Source organism: Hemitrygon akajei, chromosome 5, assembly GCF_048418815.1.
Source record: "Hemitrygon akajei chromosome 5, sHemAka1.3, whole genome shotgun sequence".
In the NCBI taxonomy this organism is placed as follows: domain Eukaryota; kingdom Metazoa; phylum Chordata; class Chondrichthyes; order Myliobatiformes; family Dasyatidae; genus Hemitrygon; species Hemitrygon akajei.
The window spans coordinates 92,814,652-92,836,647 of NC_133128.1; the positions used below are offsets into that span (position 1 = coordinate 92,814,652).

A 21,996-nucleotide genomic window follows, 5' to 3' on the forward strand; every position below is an offset into this window, starting at 1 on the left:
ATTAAATCACGCAGTGGCATGAAGTCAACATGGCAAATCCAGCCACAAACTGCCCCTCCTCACAGGGAGGGGTCCTCCTTTTATACCCTGTAAAAAAAACCTGTCACATGACCTCTACTGGCGGGAAAATGACGTCACTCCACCATCACAAGACCATTACCTCAAGTCCAGTATAGCTTCAACACCAGTCACGTGACAAGGGTACCACTGTCACGTCTCACAGGTACGTAACAATGCCTATACAAATACTTATATATTCGGTCCTTTAGAATACCTTCCAATAACTTTCCCACAACTTATGGCAGACTCATTGGCCTGTAATTTTCTGGTTTATGTTTAGAGTCTTTTTTTAAATAGCAGAACAATATTGGCTATCGCCCAATCCTCTGGTGCCTCCCCTGTCACTAAAGATGATTTAAATATCTCTGCTAGGCAGTTTCTGCACTTGAGGGACTGAGGGAATACGTTGTCAGGCCCTGGGGATTTATCGCCCCTGATTTGCCTCAGGGTAGCAAACACCTCTCCTCTGTAATCTGTGCAGGGTCCATGAAGTTGATGCTGCTTTGCCTCACTTCTATAGACTCTGTATCTGTCTCCTGAGTAAATATAGATGCAAAGAATTTATTTAAGATCTTTCCCATCTGTTTTGGCACCACAGTATACCTCAGCTCCCCTTTACCCCTCTGCTTTCTATGTGTTGAGATATTTAGGCTTGCAGGTGGTTGATGCGCATATTAGTATTTGCAGCCTGAGTTTGTGTTTTTTAGAGTAGGTTTGAAAGTGTAATAGTGAGAAGGGCAGTGCGGAAAGTAGGTAGTGTAAATATATAAGAGGTCCAGACTACGTCTGGGTTTTTGGGCTGGTGATGATGGTGAAGCTGGGGAATATGGTACGTAGTCAGCAAAGGTTATCCAAAAGATTAATTAAAAGGGGGAAACAGCATATGAGAGTAAAATTGAGGGGAGGGGGTACTGCACAGGATCGGAAAAAGCTACAGAGTGGCAAACTCAGCCTGCTCCATCAAGGGCACGAGACTCCCGAGCAATGAGGACATCTTCAAAAGGCGATGTCTCAAGAAGGGGCATCCATCATTAAGGACCCCCCCCCCCCCCATCACCTTGGACATGTCCTCTTCCCATTGTTCCTATCCTGTGAAGACACATACTCAACGTTTCAGGAACAGCTTTTTCTCCTCTACCATCAGATTTCTGAATGGACAATCAACCCATGAACATGACCTCACTATTTGTTTTTTTCTTTTTGCAGGAATTGCTTATTCTTTACAAATACTTATTGCTATTTAGAATTGAAAAATTGTTATTATGTATTGCTGCCACCAAACAACAAATTTCATTACACATGCCAGTGATATTAAAATTGATTATGATTCTGAAGGACGGAAATGAAGGAAATAGTGTTTGGGATGCTGATGGAATTAAGACCAAAGATTCTCAAAACCCGATAACCAGCGACTATAAAAATACTGGATACATAGATGATCATTTCACAATATTCTTTGAACTATGGAGCAGTTCCCAATGAGTGCAGAGTAGTTAATATAATTCCACTGTAATAGCAGAGAATTCACAAGACAGTGACCAAATTGGATAAAAGCACCACATTGATTTATGGAAGAAAAATCATGCTTCACCAATATTTTTGACAACATAACCACTACGGTAGATGGAGAAACCAGTGGATATGATGTAACTGAATATTTGGACATCTTTTGGGGGTGCCTTACAAACGAGAATAGTATGCAAAATTAACACATTTGAGATTACAGATAATGTACTAACCTGGATAGAGAAATGGTTTGCAACAAGATTCCATGGACCCTTAGTAGTGACCAGTGGAATATCATTGGTTTCAGTCTCTGGACCACAGCTCATGAAAACGAACATTAATGATTTAGACGAGGGAATCAAATGTATTATCTCAGAATGTGTGGGCTATACAAAATTGCATTGTAGTGCAAGCTGTCGTGAAGATTCAAAGAAGCTCCAGGATGATTTGAACAGGTTGACTAAGTGAGCAAATGCATGGAAGCTGAGGTATACTGTGGATAAATGTGACGCTGATGAGGTATACTGTGGATAAATGTGACATTGATGAGGTATACTGTGGATAATTGTGATGTTGATGAGGTAGACTGTAGGTAAATGTGACATTGATGAGGTATACTGAGGATAAATGTGACATTGATGAGGTATACTGTGGATAAATGTGATGTTGATGAGGTAGACTGTAGGTAAATGTGACATTGATGAGGTATACTGTGGATAAATGTGACATTGATGAGGTATACTGTGGATAAATGTGACATTGATGAGGTATACTGTGGATAAATGTGATGTTGATGAGGTATACTGTGGATAATTGTGATGTTGATGAGGTAGACTGTAGGTAAATGTGACATTGATGAGGTATACTGTGGATAAATGTGACATTGATGAGGTATACTGTGGATAAATGTGATGTTGATGAGGTATACTGTGGATAAATGTGAGGTTGATGAGGTATACTGTGGATAATTGTGACATTGATGAGGTATACTATGGATAATTGTGATGTTGATGAGGTATACTATGGATAATTGTGATGTTGATGAGGTAGACTGTAGGTAAATGTGACATTGATGAGGTATACTGAGGATAAATGTGACATTGATGAGGTATACTGTGGATAAAAGTGATGTTGATGAGGTATACTGGATAATTGTGATGTTGATGAGGTAGACTGTAGGTAAATGTGAGGTTGATGAGGTATACTGTAGATAAATGTGAGGTTGATGAGGTATACTGTGGATAAATGTGATGTTGATGAGGTATACTGTGGATAAATGTGAGGTTGATGAGGTATACTGTGGATGAATGTGATGTTGATGAGGTATACTGTGAATGAATGTGACGCTGAGGTATATTGTGGATAAATGTGACATTGATGAGGTATACTGTGGATAAATGTGAGGTTGAGGTATATTGTGGATAAATGTGACATTGATGAGGTATACTGTGGATAAATGTGACATTGATGAGGTATACTGTGGATAAATGTGACATTGATGAGGTATACTGTGGATAAATGTGAGGTTGATGAGGTATACTGTGGATAAATGTGATGTTGATGAGGTATACTGTGGATAAATGTGACATTGATGAGGTATACTGTGGATAAATGTGAGGTTGAGGTATATTGTGGATAAATGTGACATTGATGAGGTATACTGTGGATAAATGTGACATTGATGAGGTATACTGTGGATAAATGTGAGATTGATAAGGTATACTGTGGATAAATGTGACATTGATGAGGTATACTGTGGATAAATGTGAGATTGATAAGGTATACTGTGGATAAATGTGATGTTGATGAGGTATATTGTGGATAAATGTGAGATTGATAAGGTATTCTGTGGATAAATGTGACATTGATGAGGTATACTTTGGATAAATGGGAGCTTATTCCCACTAGTGTCAGAAACAAGAAGTTAATTTTTGAATACTGATATATTAGGAAGGGTTGAGGTGAAACAAGACCTGGGTATTATTGTGCACCCACCAACGAAGGGAAGCATGCAGGGTAAGGAGACAGTTCCAGTGGCAAATGGGATCCTGGCTTGTATGGCGAGTGGATCTGAGTACAGTAGAATGGATCATAGTCAAAACTGAGTTTATTATAATGCGAATAAGTACATGTATGCATAGTTACAATGATAAACAGTAATGCAGCAGCATCACGGTCATATAGCATCAGATACACAATATTCACAAGAACAAAGTAAATTATATGTAAATTATATAAAAATATCCAAGAAGTTTGAATAAAAATAGGAAAATACTTTGTAGTGCAATGTTGTTATCGTGTTGCTATACTGAGGTAATGATTATGGTTGTGCATTTTGGTTCAAGAAGTGAATATTAAGGATGTCTTAATGGAGTTGTAATGTGCTTTGTTGAGAACTCACCTTCAGTATATTGCAAAGTTTTGATTTGTTGTACAAGGAAAGATGTTCTTGTTGTAAAGAGATTGCAAGTGCAAAATGTCTACACAACTGGGTTTTGTGATTGTAGGACTGGTGTATGGGGATGAATGGGTCATTAATACATATTTTATTAGAGGAATAAGAGGGATTTCATTGAAACTTATAAAATTCTGATTACACTGTGCAGACAAAATGCAGGAAGATTGTTATCAGTATGAGTATTTGGAACCAGAGAACACTGTCCAAAGACACCAGGTAAGCCATTACCTGTAAGTGTCTAATAAAGAGATAGTCCTTCACCTACAGGGTGATGAAACTGTGGGCTATGTCCCACAGAAGTAAGTTGATGTCAAATCACTAAATAAATTCAAGAGTGCAAAGGAGACCAATAGATTTGAGGAAAAAGCTGAAACAAGGTGATGAATTTGGATGGTCAAATTGAATGATAGAACAGTTCAAAGGCCCAAAATTTCTCCTCCTGCATCTATTTTCCACAGGTCTATGTTTCTATGTCTGGTTGTTGTGTTCTCATGAGGGATTTATGTGTGGTGTGCTTGTAGGCTGCATCTATAAGATATTGGAGCAGAATTAGGCCATTCAGCCCATCAAGTACCTGATCACAAGGACAATGTGCATTCAAGTTGTTAGTATGTATGTCAAACAGCAAAGTACCAAGAACTGACCCTGGCAGCTCACCACTGATCACGGACCTTCAATCTGAAAATCAACTCACAACTGTCAACCACTGCCTCCTATCACCAAGCTAATTTTGCATCCAATTTGCCAATTCACCATGGATCTCAAATACTGGAACCTTTTGAACCACCTACAATGCAGAACCTTGTTGACATTTGTGAGCTAAAGAAGAGATAGTGTGTGGAAAGAACACAGGAAATGCAGGTACTCGCTGTTATGTGCCTGTTCTTCAGGGTACTGACATCACCTACAGTTCAGAAACCCTAGGTCCATCCTGCAGAAGAACAATACTTTATGAAGCATAGAGAGTTGTTAGCATTGCTGGAAGGAACATTTTCAAGCTCTCTTCAACTGTGACTGTGTCCATGGTATAAACCTCTTCTACTCCATTTCTGGGTAACTAATTAGTCCACTCATAGAGCCATTTATGACCAGTATGTGGTACTAGCCGTATGCTAAGTAAAGAGCAACAAAGCTTCAAGGGGAAACATGATCTCCACTGAAGTTCAAAAATGTGGTGAAGAACTGCAGTCACAAATACACAACATCAACTTCCACATCTGGGATGATGAGAACGTACCAGAGGCCTTCAGTTGTACCAGAGAGACAAATCTGATTGTAATCTGGTGGTCCAAAGCTGCACCCTGAATCTCATTGTGAATTAGCTTCATTTCAAGACATAATCTTCACTAAGCAAATAAGAGAAATAAGAGAAATCAGGAAGCAGCACCAATCTTAATCTTTTTACTTAGTCTTTTTTGACTTCTACAAAAACTCAACCAAAAATGTATTCTCAGATTTAGCTACTGATTCATTTCTATTTTACATCTGTTGCATGATGGCAAGAAGTTGTGATCTTAACCAAAACATCAAAGTGCTGCTGTCTTTCTCTTGCTCTCCATGATCTTAACCAATGGGTCCACAGCATACCTGGTCTCTGGGGTCAAACAAGGTTGCATCATTGCCCTCAGACCCTGATCAGTGTTTCTTGCTGCACTTCAGCAACATTGCCTCCAATAAGCTTCCTGCTGAAGTAGAGGTAAGTAACAAGGCAAGTGGGATATTTTTCCATCTACTTCATCTCCACTCCAGAACCATTATGACACCAACTTCAGTCATTAGGTTGTAATACATAAGGGCTTCTGTGTATTCAGGTTCTGAGGCCAACTCCAAGTTATTATTCGTTCATTCACTGAAGCTAATCAGAGGACGTAATGCATAACAACTGCAAAACAAAGGTTCTCAACTAACCTATTTACTGTGTAACACCACTATTCGATAGGAGAGAACCATGAGGAGATGTAGCTGATATTGTCTACATCTCATAGGCTGATGAGAGTTACCCATCACGTTCAGTATGACAATCTATTGCCTTTTACCATAGAACCATAGAACATTACAGCACAGAAACAGGCCTTTTGGCCTTTCTTGGCTGTGCCGAACCATTTTTCTGCCTAGTCCCATTGACCTGCACCTGGCCCATATCCCTCCAAACCCCTCTCATCCATATACCTGTCCAAGTTTTTCTTAAATGTTAAAAGTGAGCCCACATTTACAACTTCATCTGGCAGCTCATTCCACACTCCCACCACTCTCTGTGTGAAGAAACCCCCCCTAATGTTCCCTTTAAACTTTCCCCCTTCACCCTTAACCCATGTCCTCTGTTCTTTTTCTCCCCTAGCCTCAGTAGAAAAGGCCTGCTTGCATTCACTCTATCTATACCCATTATAATTTTATATACCTCTATCAAGTCTCCCCTCATTCTCCTACGCTCCAGGGAATAAAGTCCTAACCTATTCAACCTTACTCTGTAACTCAGTTTCTCAAGTCCCAGCAACATCCTTGTAAACCTTCTCTGCACTCTTTCAACCTTATTAATATCCTTCCTGTAATTTGGTGACCAAAACTGAACACAATACTCCAAATTCCTTATACAACCTCACCATAACATTCCAAATCTTATATTCAATACTTTGATTTATAAAGGCCAATGTACCAAAAGCTCTCTTTACTACCCTATCTACCTGTGATGCCACTTTTAGAGAATTTTTTATCTGTAATCCTAGATCCCTTTGTTCTACTGCACTCCTCAGTGCCCTACCATTTACCTTGTATGTTCTACCTTGGTTTGTCCTTCCAAAGTGCAATACCTCACACTTGTCTGTAGTAAACTCCATCTGCCATTTTTCAGCCTATTTTTCCAGCTGGTCTAGATCCCTCTGCAAGCTTTGAAAACCTTTCTCACTGTCCACTACACCTCCAATCTTTGTATCATCGGCAAATTTGCTGATTCAATTTACCACATTATCATCCAGATCATTGATATAGATGACAAATAACAATGGACCCAGCACTGATCCCTGTGGCACATTACTAGTCACAGGCCTCCACTTAGAGAAGCAATCCTCCATTATCACTCTCTGACTTCTCCCATTGAGCCAATGTCTAATCCAATTTACTACCTCACCATTTATACCTAGCGACTGAATCTTCCTAACTAACCTCCCATGCGGGACCTTGTCAAAGGCCTTCCTGAAGTCCATGTAGACAACATCCACTGCCTTCCCTTCATCCACTTTCCTGGTAACCGCCTCGAAAAACTCTAATAGATTTGTTAAACATGACCTACCACATACAAAACCATGTTGACTCTCTCTAATAAGTCCCTGTCCATCCAAATACTTGTAGATCCTATCTCTTAGTACTCCGTCCAATAATTTACCTACTACAGACATCAAACTTACTGGCTAATAATTTCCTGGATTACTTTTTGAGCCTTTTTTAAACAACGGAACAACATGAGCTATCCTCCAATCCTCTGGCACCTCACCCGTAGATACTGACATTTTAAATATATCTGCCAGGGCCCCTGCAATTTCAACACTAGTCTCCTTCAAGGTCCGAGGGAATACCCTGTCAGGTCCTGGGGATTTATCTACTCTGATTTGCCTCAAGATAGCAAGCACCTCCTCCTCTTCAATATGTATAGGTTCCATGACCTCACAACTTGTTTGCCTCATTTCCATTGACTCCATGCCAGGTTTCCTTAGTAAATACAGACAGAAAAAACCCATTTAAGACCTCCTCCATTTCTTTTGGTTCCATATATAACCGGCCACTCTGATCTTCAAGAGGACCAATCTTATCCCTTACTATCCTTTTGCTCTTAATATACCTGTAGAATCTCTTTGGATTATCCTTTACCTTGACTGCCAAAACTACCTCATGTCTTCTTTTAGCCCTCCTGATTTCTTTCTGAAGTGCTTTTTTGCATTCCCCAAGTACCTTATTTGCTCTCTGTTTCCCATACATAACATACATCTCTCTCTTCTTTATCAAGAGTTCCAATATCCCTAAAGAACCAAGGTTCCTTATTCTTATTCACTTTGCGCTTAATCCTGACAGGAACATACAAACTCTGCACTCTCAGAATTTCTCCTTTGAAGGCCTCCCACTTACCAATAACATCTTTGCCAGAGAACAACCTGTCTCAATCCACGCTTTTTAGATCCTTTTTCATTTCTTCAAATTTGGCCTTTTTCCAGTTTAGAACCTCAACCCAAGGACCAGATCTATCTTTATCCATGATCAAGTTGAAACTAATGACGTTATGATCACTGGAACCAAAGTGTTCCCCTACACACACTTCCATCACCTGTCCTAACTTGTTTCCTAATAAAAGATCTAATATTGCATCCTCTCTAGTCAGTACCTCTATATATTGATATAGAAAATTTTCCTGAACACATTTTACAAACTCTATCCCGTCTAGACCTTTAACAGTATGGGAGTCCCAATCAATATGTGGAAAATTAAAATCCCCTACTATCACAACTTTATGTTTCTTGCAGTTGTCTGCTATCTCTCTGCAGATTTGCTCCTCCAATTCTCGTCGACTATTGGGTGGTCTATAATACAACCCCATTAATGTGGTCATACCTTTTCTGCTTCTCAGCTCCACCCGTATGGCCTTGGTAGACAAGCCCTCTAACCTGTCCTGCCTGAGCACTGCTGTAACATTTTCCCTGACTAGCAATGCCACCACCCCCACCCTTCATCCCTCTGCCTCTATCATGTCTGAAACATCGGAACCCTGGAACATTAAGCTGCCAGTCCTGCCTTCCTGTAGCCAAGTTTCACTAATGGCTACAATGTCATAATTCCACGTGTCAATCCACGCCCTCAGCTCATCAGTCTTCCCCACAATACCCCTCGCATTAAAATAGACGCACTTCAGAAGATTATTACCACCACACACAACTCTTCTATTTGTGACTTTGCATGAAACTTTAACATCATTTATTTTCACCCCCACTCCACTATCTACTCTGTCACTCTGGTTCCCATACCCCTGCAAATCCCCCCCCCCCCAATAGCACTAACAAATTTCCCTGCAAGGATATTGGTCCCCCTGTAGTTCAGGTGTAACCTGTCTCTCTTGTACAAGTCCCATCTGCCCCAGAAGAGGTCCCAATGATCCTGAAATCTGAAACCCTGCCCCCTACACCAGTTCCTCAGCCACATGTTCATCCTCCAGAGCATCCAATTCTTACCCTCACTGGCACGTGGCACAGGTAGCAATCCTGAGATTACCATCCTCGAGGTCCTGCTTTTTAACTTCCTACCAAGCTCTCTATACTCACTCTTCAGGACCTCCTCACTCTTTCTTCCTATGTCATTGGTACCGATGTGTACCATGACATCTGGCTGCTCACCCTCCCATTTCAGAATGCTGTGCACGCGATCAGAGACATCCCTGACTCTGGCACCCTGGAGGCAGCAAACCATCCGGGAGTCTCTGTCGCAGCCACAGAACCTCCTGTCTGTACCTCTAACTATTGAGTCCCCTATCACTACCGCTCTCCTCTTCCACCCTCCCTTCTGCACTGCAGAACCAGACTCAGTGCCAGAGATCCGGCTGCCACAGCTTGTCCCAGGTAAGCCAACAGTATCCAAATCGGTATACTTGTTGTTGAGGGGAATGGCCACAGGGGAGCCCTGCTCTGCCTGCCCTTTCCCCTTCCCTCGCTTGACCACAACCTGTGCAATGCTCCTTTGACGTAACTGCCTCCCTGTAGCTACTATCTATAAACTCCTCATTCTTCCGAATGATCCGGAGGTCATCCAGCTCCTGCTCCAGTTCCCTAACGCGGTTTGTTAGGAGCGGCAGCTGGATGCACTTCTTGCAGGTGTTGTTGTCAGGGACATCAGAGGTCTCCCTGACTTCCCACATCCTGCAAGAGGAGCATTCCAACATCCTGCCTGGCATTCTCTCTACTCTAAACAAACAAAACAAAACTTACCGGAACCTACCCTCGCCTCTGCCTGTTCACGCCGAAGCCTGTTGAGCCAAAGCCGTCCCACTCTGACTCGGTCCACTCCGACGATGGCCGCTGTATATGGCGGTCTTTCTTTCAAACCTTTGGCGCGCTACGTCACGCCTGCGCAGTCTAGCCTCTTTGCCTCGATCAGTTAAAAAAAAGACTTCTCTCCGAGATTCCTTTGCTTCTTCACTCTCTGCCTCTTGCTTCAATTTAAAAGACCGTTGAAAAATTCCTCTCCTTTTTAAACCTTTTGTAGAAGCTTGATTATTGTAATTTCAAACCTTTCACAAAGTTCATGATCTATCAGGCATCTCTGATCCTGCTTTCCTGTACACTTCTCAGAGAAATGTGAACTACACGTACCAGACTATTTAAAGCACCGAGGAATTGTTACCAGTGCTGTCTCAGCGGAGTCCTCCAAATCTATTGGCAGTATAGGAAAATTGCTCTCAGGCCATTATTCCACAAACTGAGGGCCTAAATGCCTTCAGTCGTCTCCAAAGCACCATCTGCATGCCTAAAACCAGGCTACCCCAAAGAAAATGCCATTCCCGGCTCTATCACATGTAATATACCACTGGACGGACAGAAGAAAAGATTCAAAAGTTATGAAATTCTTATTAAAAGAAGTATAACATTTCCACAGACCTTTGGAAATTCTTGGTCCATGCCCTCTTAAAGTGGAGAAAGAAGATTTAAACCAGTCTATTTGTTGTGAGCTCACAGAAACCCAATGTACTGTACATGACTATAAAGTGTATACCACTTCCAAAGCTACTTACTCTTGCACCTCATATCTATTTGCTCCCAATTTAGCCTCATTGGCCACCTGAGAATCCACAAACTGAAAGAGTAAGTAAATCATTACTTGTGCTGTAGCCAATCAAAGATGAAGGTGCAGTGAAAATAATCCAGCACTTTGTTCGTGAAATGAGATTGCGTGTATGTTTTTTGAATATTTGTCTAGGGCTATGGGTGGAGGCTTACGTGTGTGGTTGGTTAGGGTGGATTAGGAGATTCTTTGAGATACAGAGATAGCAGAATAGAGAAGAATGGACAGAAAAATAAAGTCCTAAAAAGTAATCCTGACCCCCTTGTACACATACCTGTAGATTTGTTCATGACTTTTGTTGTGGGCGTGTATCCAAGAATATGTTTTCATTATTGTAAAATTCGAACATGGGAATAATGGTAAGCCATGTAATAGTTCAGGTCTGTTCTAGTGAGGTCTTGGTTCATCTCTGACCACATATCCAGCTTTTAACAAAAACCTATTGATCTTGAGTTTAGGATTAATAATTGACTGAGCCTAAACTAGTATGGAGAAGACATTCAGAGATCTCCACAGTACTGTTCCTTTTCAAGCCTGAATAATCATTTCATTTTTGGACTACATGTCACATTTTATATAATGTAGAAATGGTCATTCAGCTCATTGAGTCTTCGTCAGCCTTTAGAATGTTCTCAGCAATCTAATTTCTTCATTAATATCTGTGTAATCTAATATCTCCCACATGCTAATCAACTTGCTACTCCTGCTACTATAAGTGGTAATTTATAGTACTTATCATCCTGCAAGCCTTTGGAATGTGGCAGGAAACTGGATCAGCCAGGGGAAACCCATATGGTAAAAGAACACTTCAACTTCTTCAAATGACGCTTGATCTCAAATTCTGAGAGTGGAAATAAATTCTAAATATTAGTTCCTCTTAGTATCTTTAAAACTTTGGTCAACATCTTAAATCAAGGGACTGCAGCCTGAGTTTAACCCTTGAAGTCCATATACTGTACTGGCTTTTTCGAGGTGCATTCAAGTAAATCTCTTCAATACCCTTTTAAGGGTGACTCCCATAGCATAACATAAGAAGTGAAAGCTGAATTAGGCCAATTGGTCCTTCATACTTCCTTCTGCTATTCAATAAGATGGTATTTTATCTTTTCTAGACTAATCCCATGTCCCTCGATTCTTTTAATAACTAAAATTGCATGGATCTATGTTTTGAAGAAACTTCTTAGCTGAGCCTTCTCAGCACTCATGGTTGGAGAATTTCAAAGATTTACTGCCGGCTTGGTGAAGACATTCTTTCTCATCTCTCACCTAAATGGTTGATCTTTGTTTTGCCATCATGACCCCTGATTCTAGATAACCCAACCAGGAAAACCTCTTCCATACTCTGTTAAACTCTAAATTTACAACAACTTTCGGATTCTCACCTTTTGTTTACCAAAGTGGATGACGTTGTATACTTTCCACCCATTCTATCTTGCCACTTCTTTGATTATTAAACTTAAACTGTCTATATATATCCCTCAAGAGCTGTCTCACATTCACGCTGCCACCAAGCTTTGTATTATCAGCCACCTCAGATATATTACACTGAACAGCAACTGTAACCATGTTACTGCTTTGTACTGGCTTTGTGAGACCCGACTTTTGTACTTCATGCCTCTTCTTCATAAAGCTCAGTATTCCACCTGTATTTTTGACTGTTTGGTTCACCTTCAAGGAAATATGCAGAATTTTCAATTTTTACATCTCCTTTAAAATGCACCATTTAACTTAGTCTTTGTTCATTCCTCCCACTTCCTCACACTTGATTTCAAATTACCAGCTTTTCCCCATTTTGTCACATATATTTTCTCTTGAGGCATTTTACTACCTTTCTCACAGTTTATTACATATCAGACTCCAATCTGATCATCTTCACAGTCTATCTAAATTCTATCATTCCGTGCATAATATGATTATCCTTACTGGCCTCACAAAGTGTACATTGAAATCAGTTTGCCACAGCTTTCCCTATTTGTACAGTCCATTAATGACTGTAATTTTATGCTTTCATCTGGATCATTTGTAATTGACAGATATGTCGGCTTATTTGGGAAATCTATTGCGGGAAAGAATCAAGTTCACTTCCAAATTTTATAAAACTGTGGACATTAGACATGTGATTAGGTTAAATACCCATTTTGCAATATATTTACTTTGGATGAAAGTATTGTTTAATAACTATTTGAACTATTATTTTATTCCCAAAAATATAAAGTGTAGAGTAATCATGAAGAGATAGATAGGAGTGTTAATTATTGTCTAATATTGTAATTTTTTAGCCACTAGGGTTGGATTTTACATACAACCTTGTTAACAGGTGGTGGCGTTTGAATTCTCAATCAGAGGACATGCTGTCTGTTTTCTTAGAACAGTATCACCTGACAGGATCTATTAAATCTCCCTCAAAGGGTCCCTTAGGGAGGTTTTAAACCATCGACAAACAAGCGCACGATTTAACTTTTAATTGCTTATGTGATTATGTGAGATTATTCTTTAAAGGTGGAAATTTTAAGTACATCTGTCTTGATTAATTATTAGTGGAATGTGTTAACAAGTCCAAGAGGACAACACAGGTGTATGTAAGATTTCACCACAATCAGATATACCCTGCAGGACCTACCCAGGCTGCTGGATGACATGCATAATGAGTGTGGTACAGGGTGAGCCCTAGGTCTTGTCACTGTTGCTCAATGAGAGAATGAATAGTTCCACTCCTATAATGTTTATCTTGTAAATTGGCACAATGAATAATAATTGGTTTCCTTGTTGTGTGAGACTATTGCTGAAATGTGGCTGCAGCTGAAACTATTGGCAGGTGTGTTTTGAACGGGCTGCTTCTATTGCTATTCTCCAGAGATTGAATAACCTCAAGTGTTAAGTATCACAGGCGCAGACAGGCCAGCAAGCAGAAGTTTGAATCTATATCTGGTGGAGCAATTCACTCACTAAAATCGGAATGAAAACACATCTGCTGTAAGTACTCACCTTGTAAATGTGTCACTGATGGTGGGAAGGCACTGATGTTGTTGGTGGACCTGGATCTATCCAACGTACAGTTTGCGAATGGGGACGCATCTGAGGCAAGATATGCTTGTGCACTGAATCTGTTTCTGCCATCGATGTGGAACAGGGACCGGTCAAGGTCACTGACAGAAGGACAGGACTGGTCAGGGTCACCGACAGAAGAACAGGAACTGGTCAGGGTCACTGACAGAGGACAGGAACTGGTCAGGGTCACCGAGAGAGGACAGGAACTGGTCAGGGTCACTGACAGAAGGACAGGAACTGGTCAGGGTCACTGACAGAGGGACAGGAACTGATCAGGGTCACTGACAGAGGACAGGACCAGTTAGAGTCACTGACAGAAGGACAGGAACTGGTCAGGGTCACTGACAGAGGGACAGGAACTGATCAGAGTCACTGACAGAAGGATAGGAACTGGTCAGGGTCACTGACAGAGGACAGGGACTGGTCAAGGTCACTGACAGAGGACAGGACCGGTCAGAGTCACTGACGGAGTTCAGGCCCAGTCAGGGTCACTCATATTCATATTAGTTTATTGTCATAGACGCCAGGTTGCAATGAAATTTCTTGTTTGCATAAAACCAACAGAGTAAATGACCAACAGATAAATATAACAGGAAATACAGGACTGAATGCAAAAACATCCTGGTGAGAAGTATAGTAGTGCACACCAATATAGTGCAAAACAAAATGCTGTAGTGACAATAACTGAGAGAGGTAAAATTTGAGTTTGTGACGGCACCATATGGAAGGGTGTGTGAAGGAGGTGATTGCTTCAGAAGTTTGGTAGCAGTGGGAAACAAACGAGTTTTATTGTCTGAGCTTTCAAGCTCTTGTACCTTCTCCTGGAAAGTAAAAGAAAGAAAATAAATGGCCAGAATGTCAGGCGACACTATTGACAACACTATTAAATGTCCAGATGCAATGCACGGTGAAGGAGGACTGGATGGAAGAAAATGATAAGACTGTGATGGACTGGGCAGTATTCCCACCCTCTGCTGGCTCTGTCACTCCAGACCAGAGCAGCTGACATACCAGGCTGAGATACAAGCAGTCAGGACACTTTCTATAGCACTTCTCTAGATGGTCAAGAGAAGATTTGTGGACAAGCTAAATCTTCTCAGGTGCTTAAGAAAATACTTATGCTGATGGTCTCTATGTCAGTATGGAGGGACGAGGAGAGGTTGCTGGAGATACGAATGCCTGGGAACAGAACAGTCGACCCTCTCTCCAGTGGTGGGAGGGGACTGGTCAGTGTCTCCAGTGGTGGGAGAGACCGGTCGGCGTCTCCAGTGGTGGGAGGGGACTGGTCAGTGTCTCCAGAGGTGGGAGAGACCGGTCGGCGTCTCCAGTGGTGGGAGGGGACCGGTCAGTGTCTCCAGAGGTGGGAGAGACCGGTCAGTGTCTCCAGTGGTGGGAGGGGACTGGTCAGTGTCTCCAGAGGTGGGAGAGACCGGTCAGTGTCTCCGGTGGTGGGAGGGGACCGGTCAGTGTCTCCAGTGGTGGGAGAGACCGGTCAGTGTCTCCAGTGGTGGGAAGGGAGCGGTCAGTGTCTCCAGTGGTGGGAGAGACCGGTCAGTGACTCCGGTGGTGGGAAGGGAGCGGTCAGTGTCTCCAGTGGTGGGAGAGACCGGTCAGTGACTCCAGTGGTGGGAGGGGAGCGGTCAGTGTCTCCGGTGGTGGGAGAGACCGGTCAGTGACTCCGGTGGTGGGAGGGGACCGGTCAGTGTCTCCGGTGGTGGGAGAGACCGGTCAGTGACTCCGGTGGTGGGAGGGGACCGGTCAGTGTCTCCGGTGGTGGGAGAGACCGGTCAGTGACTCCGGTGGTGGGAGGGGACCGGTCAGTGTCTCCGGTGGTGGGAAGGGACCGGGGAAGGGAGCGGTCAGTGACTCCGGTGGTGGGAAGGGACCGGTCAGTGTCTCCAGTGGTGGGAGGGGACCGGTCAGTGTCCCCGGTGGTGGGAGAGACCGGTCAGTGACTCCGGTGGTGGGAGGGGAGCGGTCAGTGTCTCCGGTGGTGGGAGGGGAGCGGTCAGTGACTCCGGTGGTGGGAGGGGACCGGTCTGTGTCTCCGGTGGTGGGAGAGACCGGTCAGTGACTCCGGTGGTGGGAGGGGACCGGTCAGTGTCTCCGGTGGTGGGAGAGACCGGTCAGTGACTCCGGTGGTGGGAGGGGACCGGTCAGTGTCTCCGGTGGTGGGAAGGGACCGGGGAAGGGAGCGGTCAGTGACTCCGGTGGTGGGAAGGGACCGGTCAGTGTCTCCAGTGGTGGGAGGGGACCGGTCAGTGTCCCCGGTGGTGGGAGAGACCGGTCAGTGACTCCGGTGGTGGGAGGGGACCGGTCAGTGTCTCCGGTGGTGGGAGAGACTGGTCAGTGACTCCAGTGGTGGGAGGGGACCGGTCAGTGTCTCCGGTGGTGGGAGAGACTGGTCAGTGACTCCGGTGGTGGGAGGGGACCGGTCAGTGTCTCCGGTGGTGGGAGAGACTGGTCAATGACTCCGGTGGTGGGAGGGGACCGGTCAGTGTCTCCGGTGGTGGGAGGGGACCGGTCAGTGTCTCCGGTGGTGGGAGAGACCGGTCAGTGACTCCGGTGGTGGGAGGGGACCGGTCAGTGTCTCCGGTGGTGGGAGAGACTGGTCAGTGACTCCAGTGGTGGGAGAGACTGGTCAGTGACTCCGGTGGTGGGAGGGGACCTGTCAGTGTCTCCGGTGGTGGGAGAGACCGGTCAGTGTCTCCGGTGGTGGGAGAGACCGGTCAGTGACTCCGGTGGTGGGAGAGACCGGTCAGTGACTCCAGTGGTGGGAGGGGACCTGTCAGTGTCTCCGGTGGTGGGAGAGACCGGTCAGTGTCTCCAGTGGTGGGAGAGACCGGTCAGTGACTCCGGTGGTGGGAGGGGACCGGTCAGTGACTCCAGTGGTGGGAGGGGACCTGTCAGTGTCTCCGGTGCTGAGAGGGGACCGGTCAGTGTCATGGATGCTGGCTGGAACCAGTTTGTGTCTCTGACAGTGGGAGGAGACTGGTCAGTACCTCCGATGGTGGGATGGGATCAGTGAGGGTTTCCAACATTGGGAGAGGACCAGTGAGTATGCCATGCCCTTAATATGTATATTAATACCAGTGAAACAGTACTGTGTGCTGTTTGTGACTGTTCTTTATTTTTTCAAACTTTCACTTTGTATAAGGAGGTTAAAAAAATCATATTGTGAATTCAAGAAATGATGTTTTATGTTTGCCATCTTCCACATATTTCCTTGCAAATAGGGAAATTAGTTTGGATGACTGGTGTTTTCAGATGTATTTGACAAATAGTATGATTAGACCATGAATGTCGATAGGAGGAAACTAACATGAGAGTATCATCAGCGATAGGCAAGGATAGTTGGATGCATTTGCTACATTACCAGCTTTAATTTTTGCCTACACATCACCCTTATGGATAGAGATTGAGATTGGGATGCAAATTCATTTGCAAATCACCAAATGCAAAATTTGTCATGGTTCAGCATGACTACGCATTGTTTAAAACTTCTTTAAAGATAAATCAATCTAAAATATGTTACTTGAAAGGCAACCTGGTAATTTAATGTGACTGAAAATAGGTTTATCACAAAAATAAATTGTTGAAGAGGCTACCAGTGAATAGCCTCTTCATTTCAAAACCATTTTCTAGTTACATTGCAATGCAGTAGTGAATATAGTAATTGTAAAAATAATCATTAAAAGCTTTTAAAGTATGGCTGTCCATATTCTTGTTGCCACACATACAGCTTATGTTTACAGGCCTTTAAAGCCGGCTAGTAGATAGTCAGTAGAAATTCCAAATGGTGACAAGGCTTGAAGTTGGGGCGTGCCTAGTTTTTCAGGTAAGTATGTTCTAGTATGATGTTTTTCGTACTCAAGGAAATAAAGTATTCCAATAACTCCAGTGAGAAAGCACAGATGAATGGAAACTCTGGGCTATAAGTACAGATGTAACAGTGCTGTTCATTCCAGTTGTTAGTTTCAGTGTTTGGTTCAGAAAATGGCAGTCAACAATATATAATTATTTGATGCATAACCCAAGGAGAAGGTACAGCAATGAGATTCTCTTGGGATTGAATTATGTTTTTCATTCCTTGCACATCCTTTGTGAAGAGAATCTAAAATACAATAGAGGCAGACATGAATAATTCAATCATCTGGGGTTAGAGACTGTAAATGAACAATTGGGGTCAGAGCTGGAATTATCTGGCCTTGATTCATCTAGCTACAAAGTATTCAATAAAATGAGATTATTAAATTATATTTCAGTAGTCTGCTCATTTCGAGTTTTCAACTATATCTCACAATTCTACTCATTGTACAGTTTTGAAACTTATTTCAAGTGCAGATAAACACTTTTGATGGGAGGCCATAGCAGTTAACAACAATGAACGGGAAAAAAAAGGATAGAACTACAAAGAAGTGGAGTGGTATGGAAGTGGAAATCACTTGAAGTAGCAAAACAAGTTAGCAAAGCCACTAAAGGTGCAAACTAAGGTTTATATCTAACCAAGTAAGTTAAAAAGTCAGAGATGTTATCTTAAACATCGAACTGTTGCAAGAGCGCAATAGACTGTCCTATTCTCTATGTAATTAGAAGGAAACAGAAACACTGAAGAAGGCACAAGAAGTATGTACCAGAGGCTATATCTATCATGAAAGACTGAAAGGACTAGAGCAGAGGCTCCCAGTGTTTTTTATGACATAGATCCTTACCATTAACTGAGGGGTCTGTGGGGCCCAAGCTGGGTACCCCTGCTCTAGAGTTTGGAGATGCAAGAGATGGTGAAATCTGGAGGACAAAAGGAAGGATCTCAGTGAAACCTACTGGACGATTAAAGGCCTAAATAGAGTGGATATGGAGAGAATGACTCTATTTTAGGAGAGTCTAGGGTCTGAGGACACAGCCTCTGAATTAAAGGATGGCATTTTAAAACTGAGATATGGGACAATTTTTTTACCCAGAGGCGCTGAATCTTGAATTCATTGCCACACATGGTTGTGGTGGGCAAATTGCAAATTCTCTCCAATCTGTAAGAATGGAGTCAGCAGAAAAAAAAGAAATTATAGGCCTGTTAGCCTGATTTTAGTGGTTGGGAAGATGTTGGAGTCCATTATCGGGGATGAGGTTTCAGGTTCTTGGAGGCATATGATAAAATGGGGCAAAATCAGCATGATTTCCTTAGGGAAGAAATTTCAGCAAACAAATTTGTTGTAATTCTTTGAGGAAATAACAAGCGGGATAGACAAAAGCGAGTCAGTGGATGTTGTTTACTTGGATTGTTGGAAGGCATTTGACAAGATGCCACACCTGCGACTGCTTAACAAGATAAGAGCCCATAGTGTTACAGGGATGATACTAGCATGGATTGGCTCTGGTTGGCTGCCATTGACATTATATGTCAATGATTTGGATAATGGATTTGATGGTTTTGTGGCCAAGTTTCTAGATGATATGAAGATAAGTAGAGGGGCAGGTGGTGTTGAGGAAGCAGAGAATCTGTAGAAGAACTTAGATTGGGAAAATGGGCAAAGAAGTGGCAGATAGAATATAGTGTATGGCCATGCACTTTGGTAGAAGTAATAAAGGTAGACTGTTTTCTAAATGGGGAAAAATCAGAAATCAGTGATTTAAAGGGACATATAAGATTCACTAAAGGTTGACTTGCAGGTTGAGTTGGTAGTGAGGGAGGCAAATGCAATATTACATTCATTTGTGACAACTTGAATGTAAGATCAAGGATGTAATGCTGAGGCTTTATAAGGCATTGGTCAGAGTGCTCCTGGAGTATTGTGAGCTGTTTTGGGCCCCTTGTCTATGTTTTGTAACTCAAAAACATTATAACTAATTGGAAGAAAAGCATGAGCCTGGGGATGCAAGTCTTAGTTTCATTTTGCTTTTGATGAGGCACACATTTATGATGTATGCCATTCATGTACTTTTACATATAATCTATAATGAATTATTTAAATAACAAAGAATGCTTAATCAAATAATATATTTACAATATTACTGAAATATTAAATACAAAACACTCCTTCCTGCTTAGCTATAAACTAATTCAATATAAAACAAACACACACACACACACACACACAAACACACACACACACAAACACACACACACACAAACACACACACACACACACACACACACACAAACACAAACACACAAACACACAAACACACACACACACACACACACACACACACAAACACACACACACGACAGGGCTGAGGGACAGCACAGAGGTGCTGCTTGTGGCTGCACAAGAGTAGTAGAAGCAAGGGTCTATCACACCAGACAAGACCCAAGGTACAAGGAATTTGCTGTAACCATCCAGCACATTGTAGCAGCATGTAAGATGCAGGCAGGGACAGCACATTCTGAACAGCACAACCAAGTTGCAGGAATTGTATACGGGAACATTCCCAATTCCAAATGGGAAACACCAGAGAGGGTAATGGAGAATGACAGAGCTAAGATCCCGTGGGACTTTAAGCAGGTATAGGCCAACCAGCCAGACATAGTAATACTGTACAAGGAGTAAGAGAAAGCAATAATAATAATATTAATACATGTGGCAATCCTGAATGACAGTAACATCAGGAAGAAAGAATGTGAGAAACTGGAGAAAGAATATGAGAAGCTGGTGTAGAAGATGATGAGAGGCATTGATTGTATGGATAGTCAAAGGCTTTTTTCCCCAGGGCTGAAATGGCTAGCACGAGAGGGCGCAGTTTTAAGGTGCTTGGCAGTAGGTACAGAGGAGAGGTCAGAGGTAAGTTTTTTTACACAGAGGGTAGTGAGTGCGTGGAATCGGCTGCCAGCAATGGTGGTGGAGGCAGATACAATAAGGTCTCTTAAGAGGCTCCTGGATAGGTACTTGGAGCTTAGAAAAATAGAGGGGTATGGGAACCTGAGGTAACTTCTAAAGTAAATACATGTTCTGCACAGCATTGTGGGCTGAAAGGCCTGTATTGGGCTGTAGGTTTTCTATGTTTCTAAATACCAGGGCTTGAAAGGATGTGGAAGGTTAAAGCCAGAGTAATCCCGTTGGTGATATGAGCACTTGGAGCTGTGACTCCTGGACTGGGAGAGTGGCTCCAACAAATCCAGGGAGCAACATCTGAGATCTCGGTGCAGAAGAGGACACTACTAGGAACACCAAGGATACTGAGCCGAACCGTCAAGCTCCCAAGACTCTGGTAGAGGACCTGAGATTGAGGAAGAAATACAATTACACGCTACTCATAAGATGTGATAGAAATCCTCTGTTGACAATGTTTAATCACTAGGTAACCAGTTGTTTTTTGGTGAATGTGGACAATGGTCTTCGTTGTTGCTAGAGTCCCCACATGCACTTAATGTATCCTCTTTCATGTGGGTTGCTGTTAAAGTAGCATTCCACAAATTCCATGTTGTCCCATCCCATCCATTTATGGTTTGATCTGGTAGCCGGTTTATCGCCAGATGGTCCTGGTTCCCCAACCATTGGCACGGACCTTGTTAATCCGGTGACGTCAGAGCTGGCATGACTCTTCTTGTTCTTGTCACTGTCATCTGCAGGTTTTTGTGGGCAGATTTAACATGAGTGTGAGGGATCCAGCCCAACACCCCTACTGGACTGTCACCAATGGGACCCGAACCTCAGACCCCTGAACTACAGCTGGCAGCAGGGCAGAGCCCAGACAGTTCCTGGTGTCGGCCTCAGGCTTGACCCGAGTTCCGGCAGTGCCCTGTTGATTCTAAATAGTTATGTTATTGTGCTCTTTCTCTGTTGTAAATGTCATTCTCACAGGGCTTATCTTTTCTCCAGTATGAGTTCTTAGTTGGATTATCTGCAGGCTTCGGTTTAGTTTTTTGAAATGGCATCTACAAACTCATTTAGTGGAATGACTTAAACAGCTGAGCTAGTGTGCAGTTCTATCTTAATTAATCTGCCGTTCACTTCTGGTGTAAACCATATCACTTGTCTATTGTTAGTTTTCATATTGTAAATCTCAAGACCATTCAGTCCTGTATCATTATCAGATATTTCATCAACAGAATGCATATTTGATCTCTTTTTGAAACTGCAACTTGACTTTTTATCTATTGCTCTTCGCTGTGC

General features: G+C 42.7%; 1 protein-coding gene across 6 annotated transcripts in view; it reads left to right on the forward strand.

Annotated features, from left to right (window-relative positions):
* Positions 1–21,996, forward strand: part of mcf2la (mcf.2 cell line derived transforming sequence-like a) — a 275,198-nt gene that overhangs the window by 31,790 nt on the left and 221,412 nt on the right. Inside the window, exon 1 of one of the 6 annotated variants that reach the window (XM_073046059.1) lies at positions 13,503–13,652. The exons of 4 other annotated variants lie outside the window; for them this stretch is intronic. In XM_073046059.1, coding sequence (XP_072902160.1) covers positions 13,625–13,652 — 28 coding nt within the window. In that variant the 5' untranslated portion in view covers positions 13,503–13,624. One more of the 6 variants, XM_073046064.1, reaches the window with a different exon arrangement.